The sequence below is a fragment of the Strigops habroptila genome, chromosome 7, assembly GCF_004027225.2.
Source record: "Strigops habroptila isolate Jane chromosome 7, bStrHab1.2.pri, whole genome shotgun sequence".
Taxonomy (NCBI): domain Eukaryota; kingdom Metazoa; phylum Chordata; class Aves; order Psittaciformes; family Psittacidae; genus Strigops; species Strigops habroptila.
In genome coordinates this window covers 54,915,507-54,934,029 of record NC_044283.2, presented here as the reverse complement: position 1 = coordinate 54,934,029, position 18,523 = coordinate 54,915,507, and the positions used below count along the sequence as shown (strand labels likewise).

General features: G+C 41.3%; 2 protein-coding genes across 7 annotated transcripts in view; one reads left to right on the top strand and one right to left on the bottom strand.

Annotated features, from left to right (window-relative positions):
• The first annotated feature begins 36 nt into the window (after window positions 1–36).
• Window positions 37–10,920, top strand: CASP6 (caspase 6). 5 transcript variants are annotated; one of them, XR_003992175.1, is made up of 9 exons: window positions 37–1,283; window positions 2,959–3,000; window positions 3,781–3,823; window positions 5,805–5,951; window positions 6,384–6,460; window positions 6,900–7,075; window positions 7,191–7,276; window positions 7,873–8,832; window positions 9,457–10,920. XR_003992175.1 is itself a non-coding variant. In XM_030491559.1 (8 exons), the coding sequence occupies exons 1-8, from the start codon at window positions 1,253–1,255 to the stop codon at window positions 9,693–9,695; spliced, it is 912 nt and encodes a 303-aa protein (XP_030347419.1). In that variant the 5' UTR covers window positions 1,131–1,252; the 3' UTR covers window positions 9,696–10,920. The 5 variants fall into 5 exon arrangements, 4 of the variants coding, with proteins under 4 accessions (XP_030347419.1, XP_030347420.1, XP_030347422.1 ...); XM_030491559.1 differs by lacking the exon at window positions 7,191–7,276 and having other exon boundaries at window positions 1,131–1,283; window positions 8,676–8,832; XM_030491560.1 differs by lacking the exon at window positions 7,191–7,276 and having other exon boundaries at window positions 1,132–1,283; window positions 1,737–3,000; window positions 5,299–5,951; window positions 8,676–8,832.
• A 408-nt stretch (window positions 10,921–11,328) lies between these two features.
• MCUB (mitochondrial calcium uniporter dominant negative subunit beta) overlaps window positions 11,329–18,523 on the bottom strand; it is a 44,624-nt gene continuing 37,429 nt past the window's right edge. For both annotated transcript variants that reach the window (XM_030491558.1, XM_030491557.1), the window contains exons 3-8: window positions 18,253–18,423; window positions 15,471–15,575; window positions 15,019–15,179; window positions 13,976–14,179; window positions 12,545–12,661; window positions 11,329–11,531 (exon numbers count right to left, since the gene is read on the bottom strand). In XM_030491558.1, coding sequence (XP_030347418.1) covers window positions 11,454–11,531; window positions 12,545–12,661; window positions 13,976–14,179; window positions 15,019–15,179; window positions 15,471–15,575; window positions 18,253–18,423 — 836 coding nt within the window. In that variant the 3' untranslated portion in view covers window positions 11,329–11,453. The remainder of the gene's footprint in view (window positions 11,532–12,544; window positions 12,662–13,975; window positions 14,180–15,018; window positions 15,180–15,470; window positions 15,576–18,252; window positions 18,424–18,523) is intronic.

Below are 18,523 nucleotides of genomic sequence, written 5' to 3'. Positions count from 1 at the left end.
GTTCCACAGTGGAAAACACTGAGCTGTTACAATGGTATCATGTTCTAACTAAAGTATACACAAAGACAATTTAAACAACGGTTTTATCTTGATCTCGCTGCCTGCTGGCAGTCTGAGGACAAGTCCAAACAAAGGGAAAACAAGCAAAGGTAATTAGAAATACCCATGACTCCTTCAACCAAAAGGGAGGCATCTTGTCTAAAAGGCTTAAGTCATGCAAAAAACTTGTGGAAAAACAGACCAGACTGGGTAAAAATACCCACTCTATACCCACCACCTTTTGTGCTTGTAGCTGAGTTTATCCTAGTGCCTACCTAGAAGTAGGCCGGATAGGAAATTCAGACCCATCCATACATAGTACATGGATGCAAAGCTCTTATACAGAAGGATGTTTTTGTCATTGGCTTTGTTTTAGAAACTGTTGTTTTTTACACAATCGGTGAACAGTAAGTGCCATATAATGAACAGGTTGGGAATATCAGCCTTTGTTAGGATATCTCAGCACTCTCTTCAGTACCTTGGGGCTCCCCTCACAGTTCTAAGAGATCAAAGAGAACTGATGCAAGAGTAGCACAAAGCTGCAGAATTACCTACACCCAAACCTCTCCAGGGCTTATATGTGGGTGCACGAGCAAAAATGCATTTTTACTAACAGTAGTTCTACTGCAAGGCAACAGTGTGTGCCTTTAAGGGGACTTCAAGTACAGTTCTGAAAAATCTCAATGTAGCGAACACAGTAGCTTCTCCCCATGTTTCAGGACGATGCCTGTGTACATGACAGTGCAGTCCATGAAACACATCACAGGAATACAGATAATGCGTGGCAAACTTAAAAAGTAATCGCAGGCGCTTTAACACATCACTCTTCAGTTTTCCCGGCTGAGCTTCGACTGACGGCAGCCGGCCTCTGCCATCTCCCGCGCAGGGGGTTGAACACCAAGCTACCGGCGTTATGGATTTACTGTCAGGGCGGGGCGGTAACCCCGCCGCCCCGGGACAGCCCGAAGAGCCGCAGCGGGGCCCCTCCGCTGAGCGTTGCTGCCTCCCGCACCAGCGTCTGGGACCCCCATCGCCCAGCCGCACATCCCTCCGCCTCCCGCCCGTCTCTTACAGAGGGGGCGGCCGCCGGCGGAGGAAAAGGCAACAAACGCCCTCCCCCGAGGCGGAACCTGGGCCGGGCCGGGCCGGGCCAGGCCAGGGAGGCGGGCCAGCGCCGGGAAGAAGCGGCGTCGGGGTGCCGTAGTCCGCGGTCATGTCGGGCGCAGAGGGTCGGCGGACGACAGGTAGGGGGTCGGCGGGCGGGGAAGGCAGGGGGTGGCAGCGCCCATTGTTATCGTGCGGGGCCGCTGAGGGTCTCGGCAGTCCCCCGGCCGCCCCGTGCCCTGGCGATAGGGGCTTCCAGGCGGCGTGTAGCGCCCGCGGCTCGGTGCCGATCGGCCCCCGCAGGGGAAGAGCGGGACGGGGACGCCTGTGCGAGGGGTCGTGAGGAGAGGGGCCCTTCCCACCCCTCGTCTGACCCGAACCGACGGAGCGGGGCCGAAGCTGTGGGAGCGCTGCCCGGGGGCCGCTGCAGACGCTCGCGGGGAGCGGGTCCTTTGTTTCCCTTCGGAGAAAGGGGGAAGGTGCGGTGCGGGAAGGGCGGCTGGCGGCGGCCAACGCGGAAGTAGACTTGCGTGTAAAATCCAGCGCTCCCCGCTAAGGGGAAAGTCCCGCGTGTCTTTTCCCTCCCTCCCCAGCGGTGAGCTGGAAGCGGGGTCGCTTGGTCAGCGCTGAGGAACACAGCCGGCGTCATAAACCCGGGAAGCGGCGGTGACCAGAGAGAACACCGCTGTGCTGACAAGGACAGGAGAGGAGAGGAGCAGCAACACTGCTTGGGTTTGGACCCCCAGGGTGCAGTCAGGGTTACATATGCGTTTTTTGGTGCCATTTGGTTACTGGTATTTTCTGAATGCATGTCCTTTGGCCCAAATGATAGACCTATTGAGATTACAACCAGGAAAAGATGCTATCAGATCCCACTGTAACCCAGTGCATACCTGACCTTTGATTCCTTTGAAACAAGCCGTCTTCATGAGGTTGAAGACAAATAAATAATCCCATTGAGAGCAATCAGGTTTTAGAACAAGCCTGTTTAAGGCAAGCAGAAAGCTTTTAGTAAGTCATAATGTCTTAAGTAGAGTTTACTTGAATGAAACTGCAATATGACAGTGGTAGTGGAAAGCTAAAGACTGGGAACTGACTAAACAGGATTAGAAGAGCAGGAAAACTATCTTTCCTAGTTTCTTGTGGCCCAGGAATTCTGTTCTTCCTGTGTCTACATGACAGCATTTTCTGTCTAAAAGTTTGTTGACTAACATTTTTATGGTCTGTTGTCCCCTTAAGTTAAGGCAAAAGCATCAGCCAGATCTCAGGCACACAAGCAAAAGTACAGTGTAAATTTAAACAAAACAGATGCACTCTTAAAGACCTCTGGCTTCCTATTATCAACAGTCACAAGCTCAGGTGGTGTTCCTGTTTTATCTACACTCATTTTCCAGCACCTGTATCATTAGTCTGACTTGCACATTATGTTTCAAACAAATTGAAATAGCCTTTTTTGTGCATTCAAGTTACTAGCAGTAATGGTAAGACTCAACACCTGAAAGCACAATCCATATTTGCCAGGGTTGTGTACAGGTGAATACTAACACTTAGAAGCACGTGGCTTCCTTTGAGCCACCCCCCTACTCTCCTGTGCTGTTGTGTTCAACATAAAAGCTTCTAAGGCAAAGTCTAGATTTCTGCACGTTTAATATCTTGATGAACTTTTCTCCTCTATCAATACATAGCTATGTTAGTTTGCTTTGCAAAAGGCCTTAATCAGATGTCATGAAAAGATGTGAAAAGATAGTATTGTGTATGTACCAAGTAGTTTGTAAAATACATGTATACGTGACCTATCTTCTCTTACAATTGCAGGCCATGTCCAGTTGGATAGCAGACCTACAGTAACCACCACAGGTACAATACAGTATCTAATAGTAAAATATTGTATAAAATAGTAAAACATAATATGGTGTACAATATATATAAACATAATGTAGTAGTTAGTCTCCACCAGTAGGAGGAGGAGCTGTGATTTTATGGCCCATGGAGAAGGTTAAGGAAAAGGAATAAATATTTTGGCCCAGCCATCTGCAAGTCTTTAGTTCTGCATGCTTCCAAGATGTGCATGTTCCCGGTTGTTCCCACAGCGTTACGTTTATGTGCATTCTGTTACTGGAGATACTTATGTCTATCTAGTTTAGCAGAACAAAAGGTATAAATCTTCCATCTTCTCAGTTGTCATGAGCTATACATACGGTTACACTACCTACTATGACTCACATTCTGTATCCAACCTCTGAGACTGCTCAGCTTTGCATTAGCAGCATTACTGAAATAAAAGAAACACCAGTGTATTTTCAGATTATGTAAAATCATAAATACTGAGTTAGACGCTGTTTAAATAAATACAGCCAGCTAGTTATACAAAATCACGATCTCTGAATATGTCTATGTAGATACAGATACACAGACAGATATGAAATATGCGTGTCTTGACCACCTAAAATTCAGGACTTTAAGAAGAGCCTCCAAAAGCTAATGAAGCCATTTAACTGCATGCCTACTCACCTCATGTGTGAATGAGCTTTTGGTTCACATTAACAGCTAAACTTTAAAGGCTGGATGCACAAGTTCAAATTGTTTCTTTTTAATGAATGATTTAGTGGCTAAATCTCTTTTTGATCTTTCTAACAGATGGAAATCAGAACATCACAGAAGTAGATGCACTTGATATAAGGTAAAGTTCTGATGGCAATGGCAGGGAGATGGCCCATGGCACTGAGGTCAGTGCAGGGTTTTCTGATTTTTGCTAAGAACATGGCTGAATTATTCAACTCATCTCCACCCACTTACAGAACATGTTTCTAGTTGTAGCTACACCAGATGTAGAATCACCCTTCTTATCATGAAGGCATGCAGAAGGGACTCCTAGGAGTGGGCTCCTTTTATGTTAGGTAATGTGCAGAGACTGTGGCAAGTACCATCATAATCGAAGGAACAATTGGGCAGACTAAGTGATAGAGTGTAGCAAATGAATATGTTCCTCTAGAAGGAGGGTAAAGGGACCACAGGATAGTGATTCCATGAATTTTTCTTCACTTTATGACACATATAACCCTGGAAAAGTTAACTACCTGCCCAATAACTTTCTTTGCTTCACCTGCTCAGAATACAGCTGAGCAGAGGAAGAGCTATTTAGGGACCCATCTTTTAATGGTCGTTCACATGATCCATGGACCTGTCTGTCCAGAATCCCTACTAGCCCTACATCCAGCTGTATCCTAAGGAAGATAAATTGCCAAAATCCACATAAACTTTGGTATTGGTACAGGTGAAATGCCATTCATAATTACATGGCTAATGTTGATAATCTTTGCACTTCATCATGGTAAATACTCTAATTGGGGAGAGTGTGATAAAGCATCCCACTTTTCTTATTGGTTATCCGGCCAATGTTGTAGAAACCCCCAGACGCTAAGAGTCATCCAGAATTCCTGTTACCTGTTTGAATTCTCAGATGTTATAAAAAGATGTTTTATGAATGGGCTGCTCATAATAAAGTGGAGAAGCAGAAATAGTTTAAGGATAACCTTGGTCATTTTATAATGAAACAGAAGCATTTTGCTGATAAAACTGCAATCTTCAAGTAATGTCTGCAGGCAAATACTCTAAGCAACTTCTTCCACCAGTTGCACCAAAAGTGAACATTCCATAGCAGGAAAAAAACCCCAACCCAGTTATATGCCAAAAACGACAGCTGTCATTAGAGCCAGTCCTAGGGCATCATGACCTGGACTGTCATTCTGTGTACCTATAACACTGGCCTTGGCTATTGCCACAGCATTGTAGTTTCTGTTTTCTGCACCAGTACCTCTGTCTATAAAACCAGTAAGATTGTCTGCTTTGTCTCTCAAAATACAGCCATGCCAACACTTGGAAACAACCTTTTGGGTCCAAGTACACAGTCCATAAGTGTGCTATCACAGATTTCTATGTTGTGTTTTGCTCATAAAGCAGTAAAATTGCTGAATGCAACTCCAAACATCACATTTGTTGCCACGATAAAGTCCTTTACTTAGAAACTGAGTATGTCATTTGTTCTGTCCTTCAGAACAACACTGTCCATCACCTTTAGGATTTTGACAGCTGGTTGCTAAAAACTTGGATGCATAGCTCTCATTTTGTTTTCTTTCATTTCTTCTCTTTTTGCAGGATACACTATGCATACCACCTCATCACTAGTTTATTGCTTATGATGCAGCACTTGGTTTAGTTAGAAGAACTTCAAGCAGCTACAATTCCAACTAAGTATATAAGCACTATCCAATTATGTTAAGATAATATTTAGCTAAAGACACAACATGGAGAATTGAAGCCAAGTCTGAAGTGCACTGTTATATGCCCTATAGTGTAACTAATGAGACAGTCTCCTGACAAGAGAAAATACTAATACATTGTAGAGAAACTGTTCAACTACCTGATGGAGTCTAGTACACACCCAACACTGTTTTTACTGAATTGCTTAACAAGCCCAAAATTTTCAAAAATACCTAGCAATTTAGGGTCTTCCTAAAATATTGCACATTTTGAGGTCTTGTCTTCTAAAAATGGATCCTCCAAGCCTTTAGTCAATTAAAAAAAGCTAGCAGCAATACAGGAAGGGAGTTCAATTAGCCATTAACTCATTTATCAAGAATGTTTTCCATCTCTGGCAACAGACAAACCCTTGATCCTGCAATGCAATACAAAATGAACCATCAAAGAAGAGGAATTGCATTAATCTTCAATCATGAGCACTTTTTTTGGCATTTAAAGCTGACAGACAGACGTGGGACTCTTGCAGACAGAAACAATTTAAAACGCAGGTAAGAAACTTGGTTTCTCTACTAAAGCTTAAAAAGCTAAACTTCAGAAATCGTGGTCATAAAAGCAGTTATCCATATCTTGCATTTAAGTATAGAACAAAAGATTTTGCAGACAGAAGCACCTATGCAACCTTGGCAAAGAAAGCTGTAATAAGGTGGCTTCAAGGCCCATTGCTTGAAGTCACAGAAACTGCTGGCACAAGTCCTCTGATTTCAGTGAGTCCAGAGCTCTCTGAGGACAAACTCTTTGAAATAACTTTAGGTGTTACACCTGCACTTGACACCGGTTTGCGTTCAACTTTAGTAGTTGTTCTCACAAATAATGCATAAATGGGAATATTAATTCTCCTGCAGGGAAAGCAACTGAGTTGGTAGTAACTGACATATAATTTGAGCAAGATTTTTACTAATACTGATGTGTTTTAACAATAGTTTGACAGACCTTGGGTTTGAAGTCAGACATTTTGATGATCTGAAAGCAGAAGATGTGCTGCAGAAAATTTCTGAAGGTAGGAGACTACATATTTGTTACGTCTAACTATTTGCAGCAGAATTTCCAGATATCTTTTCTTCCATTCTCTCTGTTCATCCAACTTAAAATAATTTTTGTGCAGAAGGAAGTTGTTTAACATTAGAAGGACTTAAGGGTTAGGCTTCAGATTATTTTATTGCAAGGTAAGTGAAGCTTCTGTGGAGAGAACTAATGAAGTTGCCAAGAGCCGAAAGAAAGTGGCTGCATAACATTATTGTTCCTACTTTTAGTGGCCCTTACCTTCAGCCATGTTAAATCATTGCAGCTCCAAAATCTTTGCAGTATTACACCATCTGAAAATAGGGTTTATTTGAAACATGACTAGTCAGATTTTAAATGATATGATACAAATGTACAATGTTTTTTAAGCCTAAAGATCACTGTTTAGTCATCTAAACAGCACTTGACTATTTCAGCCTCCAAGGATGACCACAGTAATGCTGACTGTTTTGTTTGCGTGTTCCTGAGTCACGGCGAGAATGATCATGTTTATGCATACGATACCTACATCAAAATAGAGACAATCACAGACATGTTCAAAGGAGACAAGTGCCAGAGCCTGGTAGGAAAACCGAAGATATTTATCATTCAGGTAAGATGTTTGTTTCTGCATTCAGTGAAGTTAACACTGAGCTATGTCTTCTTGTAATACAGGAGTTGGTTTTCCTAAACAGTCTTTCTACAAGGGAACGTTTTTGCATCTTTAGGAAAGAAGTTATGGAAAACTGTTCCTTAAAGAATTTAAGACAAGGATTCTTCTCATCAAGAAAAAAAACAACCAACCAACCTTTATGTATGAGTGTTGTTATTATGATTCTAGCTGTATTTAATAAGAATTAATCTTACGAAAAGCAACTCAAACTAAGCCCATGTCAGATTGACTGTCAGTGTATATTTAATGGCAGAGAGTATTGATTTCAGAAAGTTGTGTAGAGCCTCAGTTCCTACTGTTCACAGTAGGACTGTGGGCTCACAGTCCCTACTGGGTCCTACTGAGCAGGGCTCAGTTCCTAGTGTTTACAGTCTGAGCCCTAGGCTAGACTATCAAGCCTCCCTACCTTAACTTTCTTCACAAGTCCCTTTACTTGATCCTTACAAAAGTTGGTTTTTGTGGGTTTTTGGTTGGTTAGTTTTGGTGCTGCTGTGAGGGTTTGGATTTTTTTTGTTGTGTGTGTTATTTTTTGTTTTGGGGTTTGGTTGGTTTTTTTAGTTGTTTGGGTTTTCTTCTTTAGTTTTTTCTTTTGTTTCTTTTTCGTCCATGACCAATACTTGGCATCTCTGTAGAATTCAAAGATCAATTTAAGGCTTTATAGTCTCAGAAATACTGTTTGTGCTAAGTGGTCAAATAAAGCCCATATGTAACCTCCTGTTTCACTCCTTTGTTCACAGAATAATGCAAGTTGGAAGGGACCTCCAAAGGTCTGTGGTCCAGCCTCCTGTTCAAAGCACAGTCAGTAGTAGGGTCAAACCAGGTTACACAGGGCTTTATCCCATCTTTATTCAGATTACAATTAGCAAACTTGTGGGAGAACCTGGCCTTCAGCAGATTGTAACTGTAGTACTTTATTCAGCGCTGCCTTGCCAACAGGTCTGAGGGAGCTGATTATTCTTCTCTACTCAGTACTGGTGAGCTGCATCTGAAGTACTGTGTCCAGTTCTGGGTTCCCCAGTAAAACACAAATATGGACTCCCTGGAGTGAGTCCTGCAAAGGGCCACAAAGATGACTGAGGGACTGGAGCATCTCTCATATGAGGAAAGGCTGAGAGAGCTGGGGCTGTTCAGCTTGGAGGTGGCTGCTCAGGGAAAATCTTATCAATGTTATGAGAGTGGTCAAACACTGGAAGAGGTCACTCAGCTGCAGAGTCTTCCTCTGTGAAGATACTTGAAAGCTGACTGAACATAGTCCTGGACAACCTACTCTAGCTTGAGCCTGGGGGATTGGACAAGGTGATCTCAGAAGGATCAAGAGATCCCTTCCAATCACAGTGATTCTCTGACCATCTCAGAGCTTTTTCTGGGCTTCATCACCAATGTTTTAACTGACAGAAGCAAATGGGTCTTTATGAATTCACTCATGGTAATGTGGAACACCTAACAGAACAGAAGTCCCCTCTGGTTAGTGTCAGAAGTATCATATTAACATGGGTGAGCTTGGAAGAGGTGAAAGCATAACAATACTTCTCACCAACAGGCATGTCGAGGTGATAAACATGATGACCCAGTTATTGTTCAGGATTCACTAGATGGTAGTGATAAATCCATTGTCAATGAGACTGAAGTGGATGCAGCTGGTACCTATACCCTGCCTGCTGGTGCAGACTTTATCATGTGCTACTCTGTGGCACAAGGTAAGTTCATTCTAATATTTTACATTTAATGTCTGATACTTCACCATAACAAGCTTGAACATTTATTAATTTTGCAGTCAAAATAATGAGTACAGTTCCAAGTAATCTGTTTTACATGTCTGATAAGTGACATCTTGTCTGGGAAAGAGCCTTGCATGTTTGTTAAGGAAAAAGTGAAAATAACTATCAAGGTTTCAGTTAATTTGCTAAGAAGAAACATTCTCAGTAATCTTGCTGCTGAGCTGTCTGCTGGCAGCAAGCATTCCCTTCTTTTCCAGGACTGTAGGATGCTGGTGGCTTACAAATTTGTCTGCACTACATGGCTGTCCTTTCTGTTCCTCCACGTATCTTGCCCTTAGCCCCACCTACTTTCTTGTAATCTGCAGATGCAGTCCTGTAAGCTATCAGTCCCTGAACCACATTCATCTTGGCTGAGCACTGCAAGTGATCTCAAAGCCATTTCTGATACAGTTTCCAGTGAAATTACATAATTGGCAAAGTAAGATTTACACCCATTAGTAATCCCTTACAGATGCAGCTAGCAAGCAGTAATTCTCAAAATATTTTTCAAGTGGCATCGCTATTTACATTTGGATATATTTTTATGTTGCTGTTCTACAACAGGTTACTTTTCTCATCGTGAAACTGTGAATGGCTCCTGGTACATTCAAGATTTGTGCGAGGCACTTAGGAAGCACGGCTCTTCCTTGGAGTTCACGGAACTTCTTACTCTCGTTAACAGGAAAGTATCTTATCGCAAAGTGGATATGTGCAGAGACATTAATGCTATAGGAAAAAAACAGATTCCTTGTTTTGCCTCAATGTTAACTAAAAAATTGTATTTTCATCCAAAATCTAAGTAGATTGTTACTGAACAATGACAACCATTAACTAGTACTCACTGCAGAGGTGAAAGACACACCATCTTCGTTCAGGATACTTAATATTCTACAAGATTGTCTGCAAAAACACTGGGATCAAACGTTATAGTTTGTATACATAATAGTCTCCAAAATCTTAAAGCAATTTTAAAGCTAGTTTTACAGCTCTGTTCATCTCATGGAATTTGGGAAAAGTTGACTGGTGCAAAACTATTAGGAGGTGCTCAGATTTTATGAGAACTGGTACTCTAGATTACCTTTTTCCTTAGAAGCTGTTGGTGTCTAACTACGGCACATTTTAATGTTTTCAAAACATTTCAAATGTTGCATTAGATTAACTTGCTCCAAGAGCACAGTTTATAGGGAATATGTAAGCATCTTTTGAAATTTGCATCCACCTTCCAATTTCTGTGGATTTATTGAGCTTTTTAGACATTTTTTTATTTTTCTCTCAACACTAAAGAGGAACTTAATTCCTTGAGTACAATCATAGCATTAATATAGATAGAAGGCTGCTTTTTGCTTGCACATCATTTATGTTTGGGGCACAATTACAGCTTGCTAGTGCTTTGTATCCTCAGGAGAAAAGCAAGCAGTAGTTAAGTGAGACCACGTATTGCTTGCTTAGTGTGACTTTGGGTAACCTCATCTTGCACATATCTCTAAAGCTAAAGGAGATAATTTCAAGGTTCCAGGCTTACTTACAACTTCTAGGCATCTCTAGGCAGCTCTGCAAAGTACAATATATGCAAACTTTCATACTAAAGGCCTTGGTGTTGGATCAGCTTTTTCCTCCTCCTGGCCTCAGAAGAGATCAGCCATACTCTGTCATTGTGTACATAAAAGTGATGGTGCATTTGTCACCATAGGACATTTCACCGTAGGGTTGTTACTACTGCAGCATCTGCAGTAGCTCAATGATACTGACTAGAAGCGAATAGTTTTATTATTTTTTTACATTATTGGTACATATACTTAACTCTGGGGGACAGTGGAGAACTTGAGCTGAGAAAAGTTGTCTTAATCCACTTTCCTGAGTATAAAATGATTGATTTACTGACTCTGCTTTAGTTAAATCTTTCTATATATTATGTTCTGAGTCATAGATATGAAGTCGTCTTACTATGGCTATTTTTAAACTTTGTATAAATCATGTATGTCTGATTTTTTTATAAATTCTTTCAATAAAATACAACAGTGAAACAAATTATTTTATAGTAAATGCGTTTGATCTTATTTTTCCAGCAATATTTACTAAAAAAAGCTTACTTGTGGTGCAAGCCTAACCTCACCAATGGTGTTACACCAACAGAGTCAAAGCTCAGACCTAGGGAAGAGGGAACAGTAACTTCAGGGAAAAAATCCTTAATGCAGAAGTTAATTATTCTATGAGCTACTGCTGTGCCATAGTAGATGGTACTAATAAGACAGCCCTTGTTCTGTAAAACACCCCTGTCATTTTACTAACAGGCAGAATGCCTCCATTTTAGTAATGAGATTTGACAAATATCTTGAAGAACTTCAGCAGATTCTTCATAGGGTTTAAAAAACAAAACCAGAAAACTCCAAAACCCTCCAAAAAAACAAAACCAAAACAAACCATCAAGCAACCACATAATTTTTATACATATTTATTGCAACTTTCAAAACTATAGTGGTCAAAAATATCCAGTTTCTATAGAGCATCTAAGTGTTCGTATCAGCTTTGAAAGAGCAATTGAAATATATACGAAACCAAAGTCAGTCCTTGTCCTTGATTTCCTGGACTGGGAGCTTCAGTTGCAGAGTTTGGCGCAGGCGCCTCAGCGATTCTTCTGCCTGCCAGTGCAAGAAAGAGTGAGAGTTCATCCTTCTGCAGCCCTCCATTTTCTCCTTATCTTTCACACATCCGATATCTTTCTCAGAAGGCACTGGTCTTGCGCAAGAAAACAAACTAATCAAATGGAAGGTGCTGAACATTAACAGACCTGCTCAGGTCAGCCAGTCTCCAGAGAGAAGCATCTGCCCTGCCCATCCAACCATTCACCCACACCACAAAGTATTATTTTCCTGAAATTAAAATCACAAAATTCATACTCTCAGGCTACTGAAAAAGTATCAAACTCTAGCCTTATATCAAATGTGGCTCATAAGATGATACTTGAACTAAATGATACCTGAACTTGAACTAAAATTATGGGTAGTTTCAATTTTCTTCTATGAGACAATGAGCAAAGGGTTGGTGAGATGGGATGGGGGGGGATGGGTAAGAAACGGAGAGCGAGAGATCTGCTACACTTTTTCCTGAAGACCGCAAAGTTTCTCCTAAGTGTACACACCACCTTTTCCATCCAGTTGCCTGTCTTCTGTAAATCTAAGCTTTTACTTTAGAAATAGGATTAAGATGTTATATCCTGAACTCTGCAAGACATTCTCCTTCCACGGAAGGGAGGAGGATTGTTTCACCACAGCAGTGCAGCAAACATACTGTCTCCAAAGGCAATGCAGCTTTCTACTGAACTGGCCAAAAATGCAACACAGTAGAATATGCAAGAAATGGGTGTGCAGAGCTGATAAACTGACTTACTTGTTTTAAGTTAAACTCATGAAGGTCTCCGTTTCTGATGACTTACTGAAGTAGTCACCAGAAGCTTACTGAACTTGACAACTTACTGAAGTTGTCAGTAGCAAACACTGTATGGTTATTTGAACAACTGAAACTGGGTGACAAGTAATACACTGTTTTCAATATAAGTAACAAACCTTAAAGTCAATTTTCTGTTACCTGAAAGTTTAATGAAAAAGACTTAAGCCAGAGGCTACCTCATTGTTTAAGGACTGTATTTAAATACCTCTGCTATATCTTCTTTGAGCTTGTTGTATCGTTCCACATTAAAATGCTGCTTTTTGCATTTCCGATAGAAGTAGTGGAGGAACTGCCTGTCTCTTGCATCAGAGTAAAGGTAGTCCTGGGGAAGAAAGCAGGGCACATATTTAAGGTTAGCAAGAATACTGGGTAGAGGTCCATTTCAGGAAGATTTATTAGTTCAACATGCACATGTTCTGTTAAGAGACTATATATGAAGTTAGGCTCTATAAGTCATAAGGGCCTTTTAGACACATGGTAGGAATCATTTCTTTCTCATCTATAGAAATTTTCAATTACAATAAAGACATAACATGATCTTTGTGACTGGAGCCATTGACTAAGTCAACTTGGACACTGATTCCAAGGAGTCAGAGAAAGTTCAGCTACTACTTCTCAAAGACTTATCTGAAAGCCTCAAGCAATGGTGTCAGCAGCTGTTCAAAAAAGCCAAGTAGTAATCTACCTACTCATATACAAAAAACAAGAATGCTTTAGCCTCTCTTAAAAATCAGTGAGGAGGAGTAAAACTCGCATTCAGAGCAAGTTCTTCCTAAAAGCAGACATGTCTCCCCTTTTCACTAAAGGAACCTGATGTCTCATGAGGTCTACAGATCCACTGGTATTGTGGAAGGAAGTGTTGGTTCCTCTCCCATATACCTCCATAACAAAAAGAGTTTCACATCACCCAAGTTCAACATCAAGATGTTCACTTTGGCAGTGAAGTACAGGCTAAAACAGGAAAAAGAAACGTTTCTCAAAGTCTTACAGTCTGTATTGTGCAGCTCAGCTAAGATCTGGTCTTTTTATTGCTCAGCAAACTTTTTTTTCTTCTAAACAATGCCTGTTCCCTGCTCCATTTCAGCTGTCTTAGATTTACCTCCATTCAAAGTCAAGGAAAAGCAGTCAGATTATGAAGAGCAAAGCAATAACATTTTTTCAGGCACTGAATTGGGTGTATTTCAATAATGCAGCTGCCAAAGTTCCAAAGGGTTTAGTACCCTGCACCATTTATACATAAATTCCAGCAAATAAAAGCTACTGTTCAGGGATTTGCTTCCTTAAGGCAGCATTCACAAACTGGCACAGCAGTACTAGTTGCTCTCCCTTTACAGCAATGAGCAAGGTGCTGTTTACTACTCAAAGTGATCTACAAAAGATTAAAATAAAAGGAAACACTTATTTAATAAGACCTATTAAATAAGTAGCTGGTATGCAGTTCACGTGTAACAGTTACCTAACTTGATTTCGTGCAATGTAATGTTCATATCCAGCGCCATTAGGGATCAAACAGGTCCCTGACTGATGGCAAGGTTACTTACTGAATTATATTTTCATCAGAGCCCAAACATTGTGATTTTCACAGTCAGTTTTCCTCCTTTACAATACTCCAGACATTTACAAAATGAGGACTTACCTGTTTAGTAAGAATAAAGTAGGCATAGAAAGCCATGGCACTCCCGTAAGTGATGAAGTATGTGACTGGCTCCATAATGTCCCATGAATAGACCCACCATGTGAGCCATGCCAATGCTCCCCCTTGAGTTGACATCAGAGCTAGGCCAATCCATAGAAGCCTGGTGGTCTTTGCATTTGCATTGACTGCAATTCTGGCTTTTGTCTAAGGAAAAGAAATAGAGAAACCTGTTCAAGCAAATGGGAGTGCTCCTCTGATGAGCAGCACCTCAACTATGTTTTCTCCTGCTGGGCTAGAACCATTTTCAGGATCTGATTACTGACTCCCCTTACCGACTTACCCTGCTGAGAAAGAAAAGGACTGAAATCCTCTGCTGTGCACCAAGAAATCCTGCTTTTAATCTCCCCTTCCCACTACTATGTAGACATACAGGGATTTATGTCTACTGGATTTCCATTTACCATTCAAGGCAGCTGTGGTTAATGCTGAGGCTGGTTCTTACAAAGCAGGTCTGAAACCAAGGAAATATTTGTCCACATTGTCAGGCTCTTTCTGGCTTCCTCCCCTCATACTGGGTTAGCTTAGCCTGCCTTAGATCAATGTTCATACCTTCCCTTCTTGGGTTCTGGCAACCATTAATCCAGACAATTTGCCTTGCTGCCTTGGTGATAAAAAAACACCTAACCTAAGCCACAGGTGATTTCTACCTCACTATTTTTTTGGGGTTTTTTTTTTTTGTAATGGGCATTCAGAACCCATGCAGCAACAGGTGACTAAGTAGATTTTCAATCCCAATACTAGCCATGCTGAGGCTTGCTCATGACAGCTTTCTCCAGGTGGCTTCTACCCAGGAAATGTGCATAGCAGGAGTGAAAAGAACTGAACTGAAAATAATTTGAATGCTATTTGAATTGACCCTTTTTTACATAATGAATAAAACGGACACACCCTAACCATTCATGTTGATTTTCTTCTATCACAAGACTTACTCTTGATGAAAGGAACTGCTTTTGAGTTTCTAAAAGAAGTAACCCCTTTCCAACCTGTTCAAGAGGCAACAGCTCTTCTTTCAGATGGTCCAGTTTCTGTAGCAATTCTCTTTCTTTCCTGACCTGGTGATCTTCTAAGTGTAGAGCCACATACAGTCTGTGAACCAAGGATTTGATATCTTCCATTTCAGTAGCGTGCTCACTACTCAGCTTATCTGAAAAGAAAATGTTTGTCATATAAAATGTTTCGAGAACCCACCCTTCTTCATCCTCTCCCCACTTCCAATCCCAAAAAGCAGGACCATCCAATGGTAAAAAAAGAAAACACTCACTCCCTCCTTCTTCCTCCCTCCCCTCCCCCCCAGAAAAAAGAAAAAAACCCCAAACAAACCCAAAACAAAGAGAAATTCTTTTATCCAGACAGGTTCCGGTTCTCTGAGACTTCCCATTTCTTGCATTTGATGAAGTGAGATTGATTATCTTGAGATATCAAGCATTGCTCTTACCTTTTACAGGAGGTGACACACAATATGCTGTGTTGTTGATAACAAGTGTGAAGTCATTCCTCAATAAGACCTCCATCGAGGTTGCACCACAGACCTTGCAACCATCTGCAGATGAAAGATTTCAGTTCTAAATAATTTCTCATAAGGAAACTTAAACATTAACTGATATCCCTTTGGAAAAGTGCCAGAGTTATTTATTGATAATGTTTGGAAAGGAACTGTACTTTTAGTAAATCTGGTAACTGACACTAAGCAGTAAGGAGGAACACATCGACACGGAGTGTGTGTGTGAATGCCTTCTCTAGCAGTGTCGTTCAGACTCGTCACTACTATGAGCAGACTTGCATTTGCCACTTGTAGTTGGACCACAACTTCAGTATATGAAAAGGCTCTCATCCAAAAGTATACAGACACTGCAGCCCTTCCTAGGGCATTCTCAACACAGTAGATCTTGCAAGATTAGTATGCTGGCAACATTTCTATTTTCTTGGTAACAGGAAAAATACTTGCACCCAAATGAGAAATGGATCCTTTCCTAGTTTACATTCAATACACAAGGGCAGATGTAACCTAAAACCTCTGCTGAAATGTAGAAGATCTGTTTTGTCCCATCTCTGCTTTTTGTTTCCCCTGTTTAAAGGGACCTGGAGTTTGTAAATAACCTCTTTTCCTTAGTATATTACTACTCTTCCTGCCTGCGGGCTTTCATATGTCCTCCTTGTTTCACCATCCACCGCACCTCACTGCAACTAGGAGGCAAAGGAACACACCACATCCTGCAGGGAGCCGAAGACACTGAAAAGGAGTTCCTGCAGTCACTAGCTGCAACATGTAATAGTGGATCCCTGGAGCTCTCACTGGCCCAAGTCCAGATCCCAGAGCCACCCAGTAAAATCAGCCCCTCCAGGGGGTTCAGATGGCCCAAGAACCCCTGGAGCCACACACCGCTGGTGCTGCTGGACACATTGCTGTGGCGGGGGAGGATTCAAAAGCCACATCCACAGTACCCATCTGACCTTGTCTTTCATTTCCTATACATAAGGGCGCCTTCTCCTGCCCCTGCCAAGGGGTGGGCAGTGGCGGAAAACAGCAGCTTTTCTCCCGAGATGAACAATGATCATGCTACAAAATTTTTGTATGAAAACATTTATCACAGTGCTACTGCCCCAGCTCCTCCATCTGTCCCCATGTGCCCACTACAGAAAGGTACCATAGGGAGGCCCACACCTGCAATTATTTACTCACTGGAACTCTGTCCTCAGGCCCCATTTACCGAGGCTGAGACTACTGAGCTGTGCAAGCTAAAGCACCAGCTAGCTCACCGACCTTTGTGTGGGTAGCAAAGCAAACCTGGAAGGCTACCACTAGCACTTTCAATCCAAAATCTGAAGTTTTAATGTGCCCATCCACTCTTTTTTTTTTTTTTCTCTGTGTAATAGAACTTAATTTGCATGTAAATGATTAAGGTGACATTTATAAAGTGACATTTAAGAAAAAAAAAGCTGTTCAAAAGAAGTACCAGACAAGCTCTTTGTTCTGGATGTGATAAAACACCAATTTATTAACCTGTCCAACCTTCTATTAACTGAAAAGCAGAAAAGTTTGAGGGGTAATGAGGTGTTCTATTTTAGAAAATTCCCCACAGGCTTTCAGCAATAGGCTACTTCCCTTCCTATACCTAACCAAAAGTGTTCAAATGTGGAAAAAGGGCCATTTTTTGTCTACAGAAGTTTTGTAGAACCAAAATCAACTCCACAGAAAATGAGTCATCATACACAGCACTAATACTTTCAATTATGGTTGGCTTTCATTTAATGGCTAAGTGACACAGAAGAAGTGTCTAAACCTTCTTCATAATTTTTCTTTAATAATAAATGTTTAAATTCAACTCTCAGTACTTGACCAATAGTTTCTCTTTACAGTATCAGTTTCCTAATGAATTAAACATCTAAGCTCTCTAACATCACAATTGCCTGACCTGAAAAATACAGAGCAGAGAACTGTTGAACAGAAATTGTTTTAATCGAAGTGGGCAATGTTTCTATTGCAAAGTCAGGGTGGGGGGACTTAAACAGGTGAGACAGGTGAAAACAGCCCAAATTCCTTTCCGCTTTGGAACCTGCTGCCCATCCATGCCAGAAACACCAGACTTGTAGGCTTCTTACAGCAATGATCTTAGGCTTCACAAGTGACTGATGTTTGCACTGAAGCAAAACAAGTAGTTAACTTTTGCTGACATACCACAGAAGAATGCGATTCAGCAGAGAATCACAAATACTTCTGCCATGGATGTGTCTGCACAACAGGATAGTAGTACTCAGAGGCTGTTTGCCAGCACATATTTTTGGCTAGTCCTGCCTCACCCCAGTAAGAAATCCTTTTTAGTCAAAACTTTCATGTTGAGGGGAAGGCCAGCTGCTGACAATTAGTTACAGTGGCTTCTGAAGAGTCTCTCACAAAATTATCTTTTGTAAGAGAATTTTCTAACTTTGTTGCCTAACAGACACAGCATTAATAAAAAAAACTCCAAACAAACAAAACATCAAAAACCCAACACACAAAAAACCCCAAAACCCTAACACAAAAAAACCCATGAACAATGGCAAAGTTCCTGTGTACACGAAGTTCATTTACACACTGGATCCACAGTGAGCTACCCCTACAGCAAGCAGTGTTAAACCTGATGGAGGACTGAACTCATGCTTCAAGAGAGAAAGGAATTTCATTTGAAAATTCCATGAGAAACGTATTCATTTTGAGGAATGACAGAATTGCAAAATACCTGTTGCAAAGACTTCCGCCCTCTCAACTCCTTTATCTTCTCTCTGCACATCCTGCAGGAATGCCTCTACGGTGGTCACCATCGGCTTAATAGTGAACTGACAGCGTTCACTTCTTGTGGGCAGTGTAAGAGTTATCACAGGAAGACCATGCCTGTAATTAATAGCTACTTCTGGGGGGAGGGAGGAAAGAAAACTAAGTGAAAAAGTCGTATTGTAAGTTGTAGTTTAATTTAAAAGCTGTTTTTAAAACACAAGATGAATAAAGAAAAA

Coding starts and splice junctions, on each gene's coding strand:
- CASP6 (XM_030491559.1), top strand. CDS start 1,253: ATGTCGGGCGCAGAGGGTCGGCGGACGACAG. Junction 5,952..6,383: donor AGAAACAATTTAAAACGCAG/GTAAGAAACTTG, acceptor TTTTAACAATAG/TTTGACAGACCTTGGGTTTG. Junction 8,833..9,456: donor GTGCTACTCTGTGGCACAAG/GTAAGTTCATTC, acceptor GTTCTACAACAG/GTTACTTTTCTCATCGTGAA.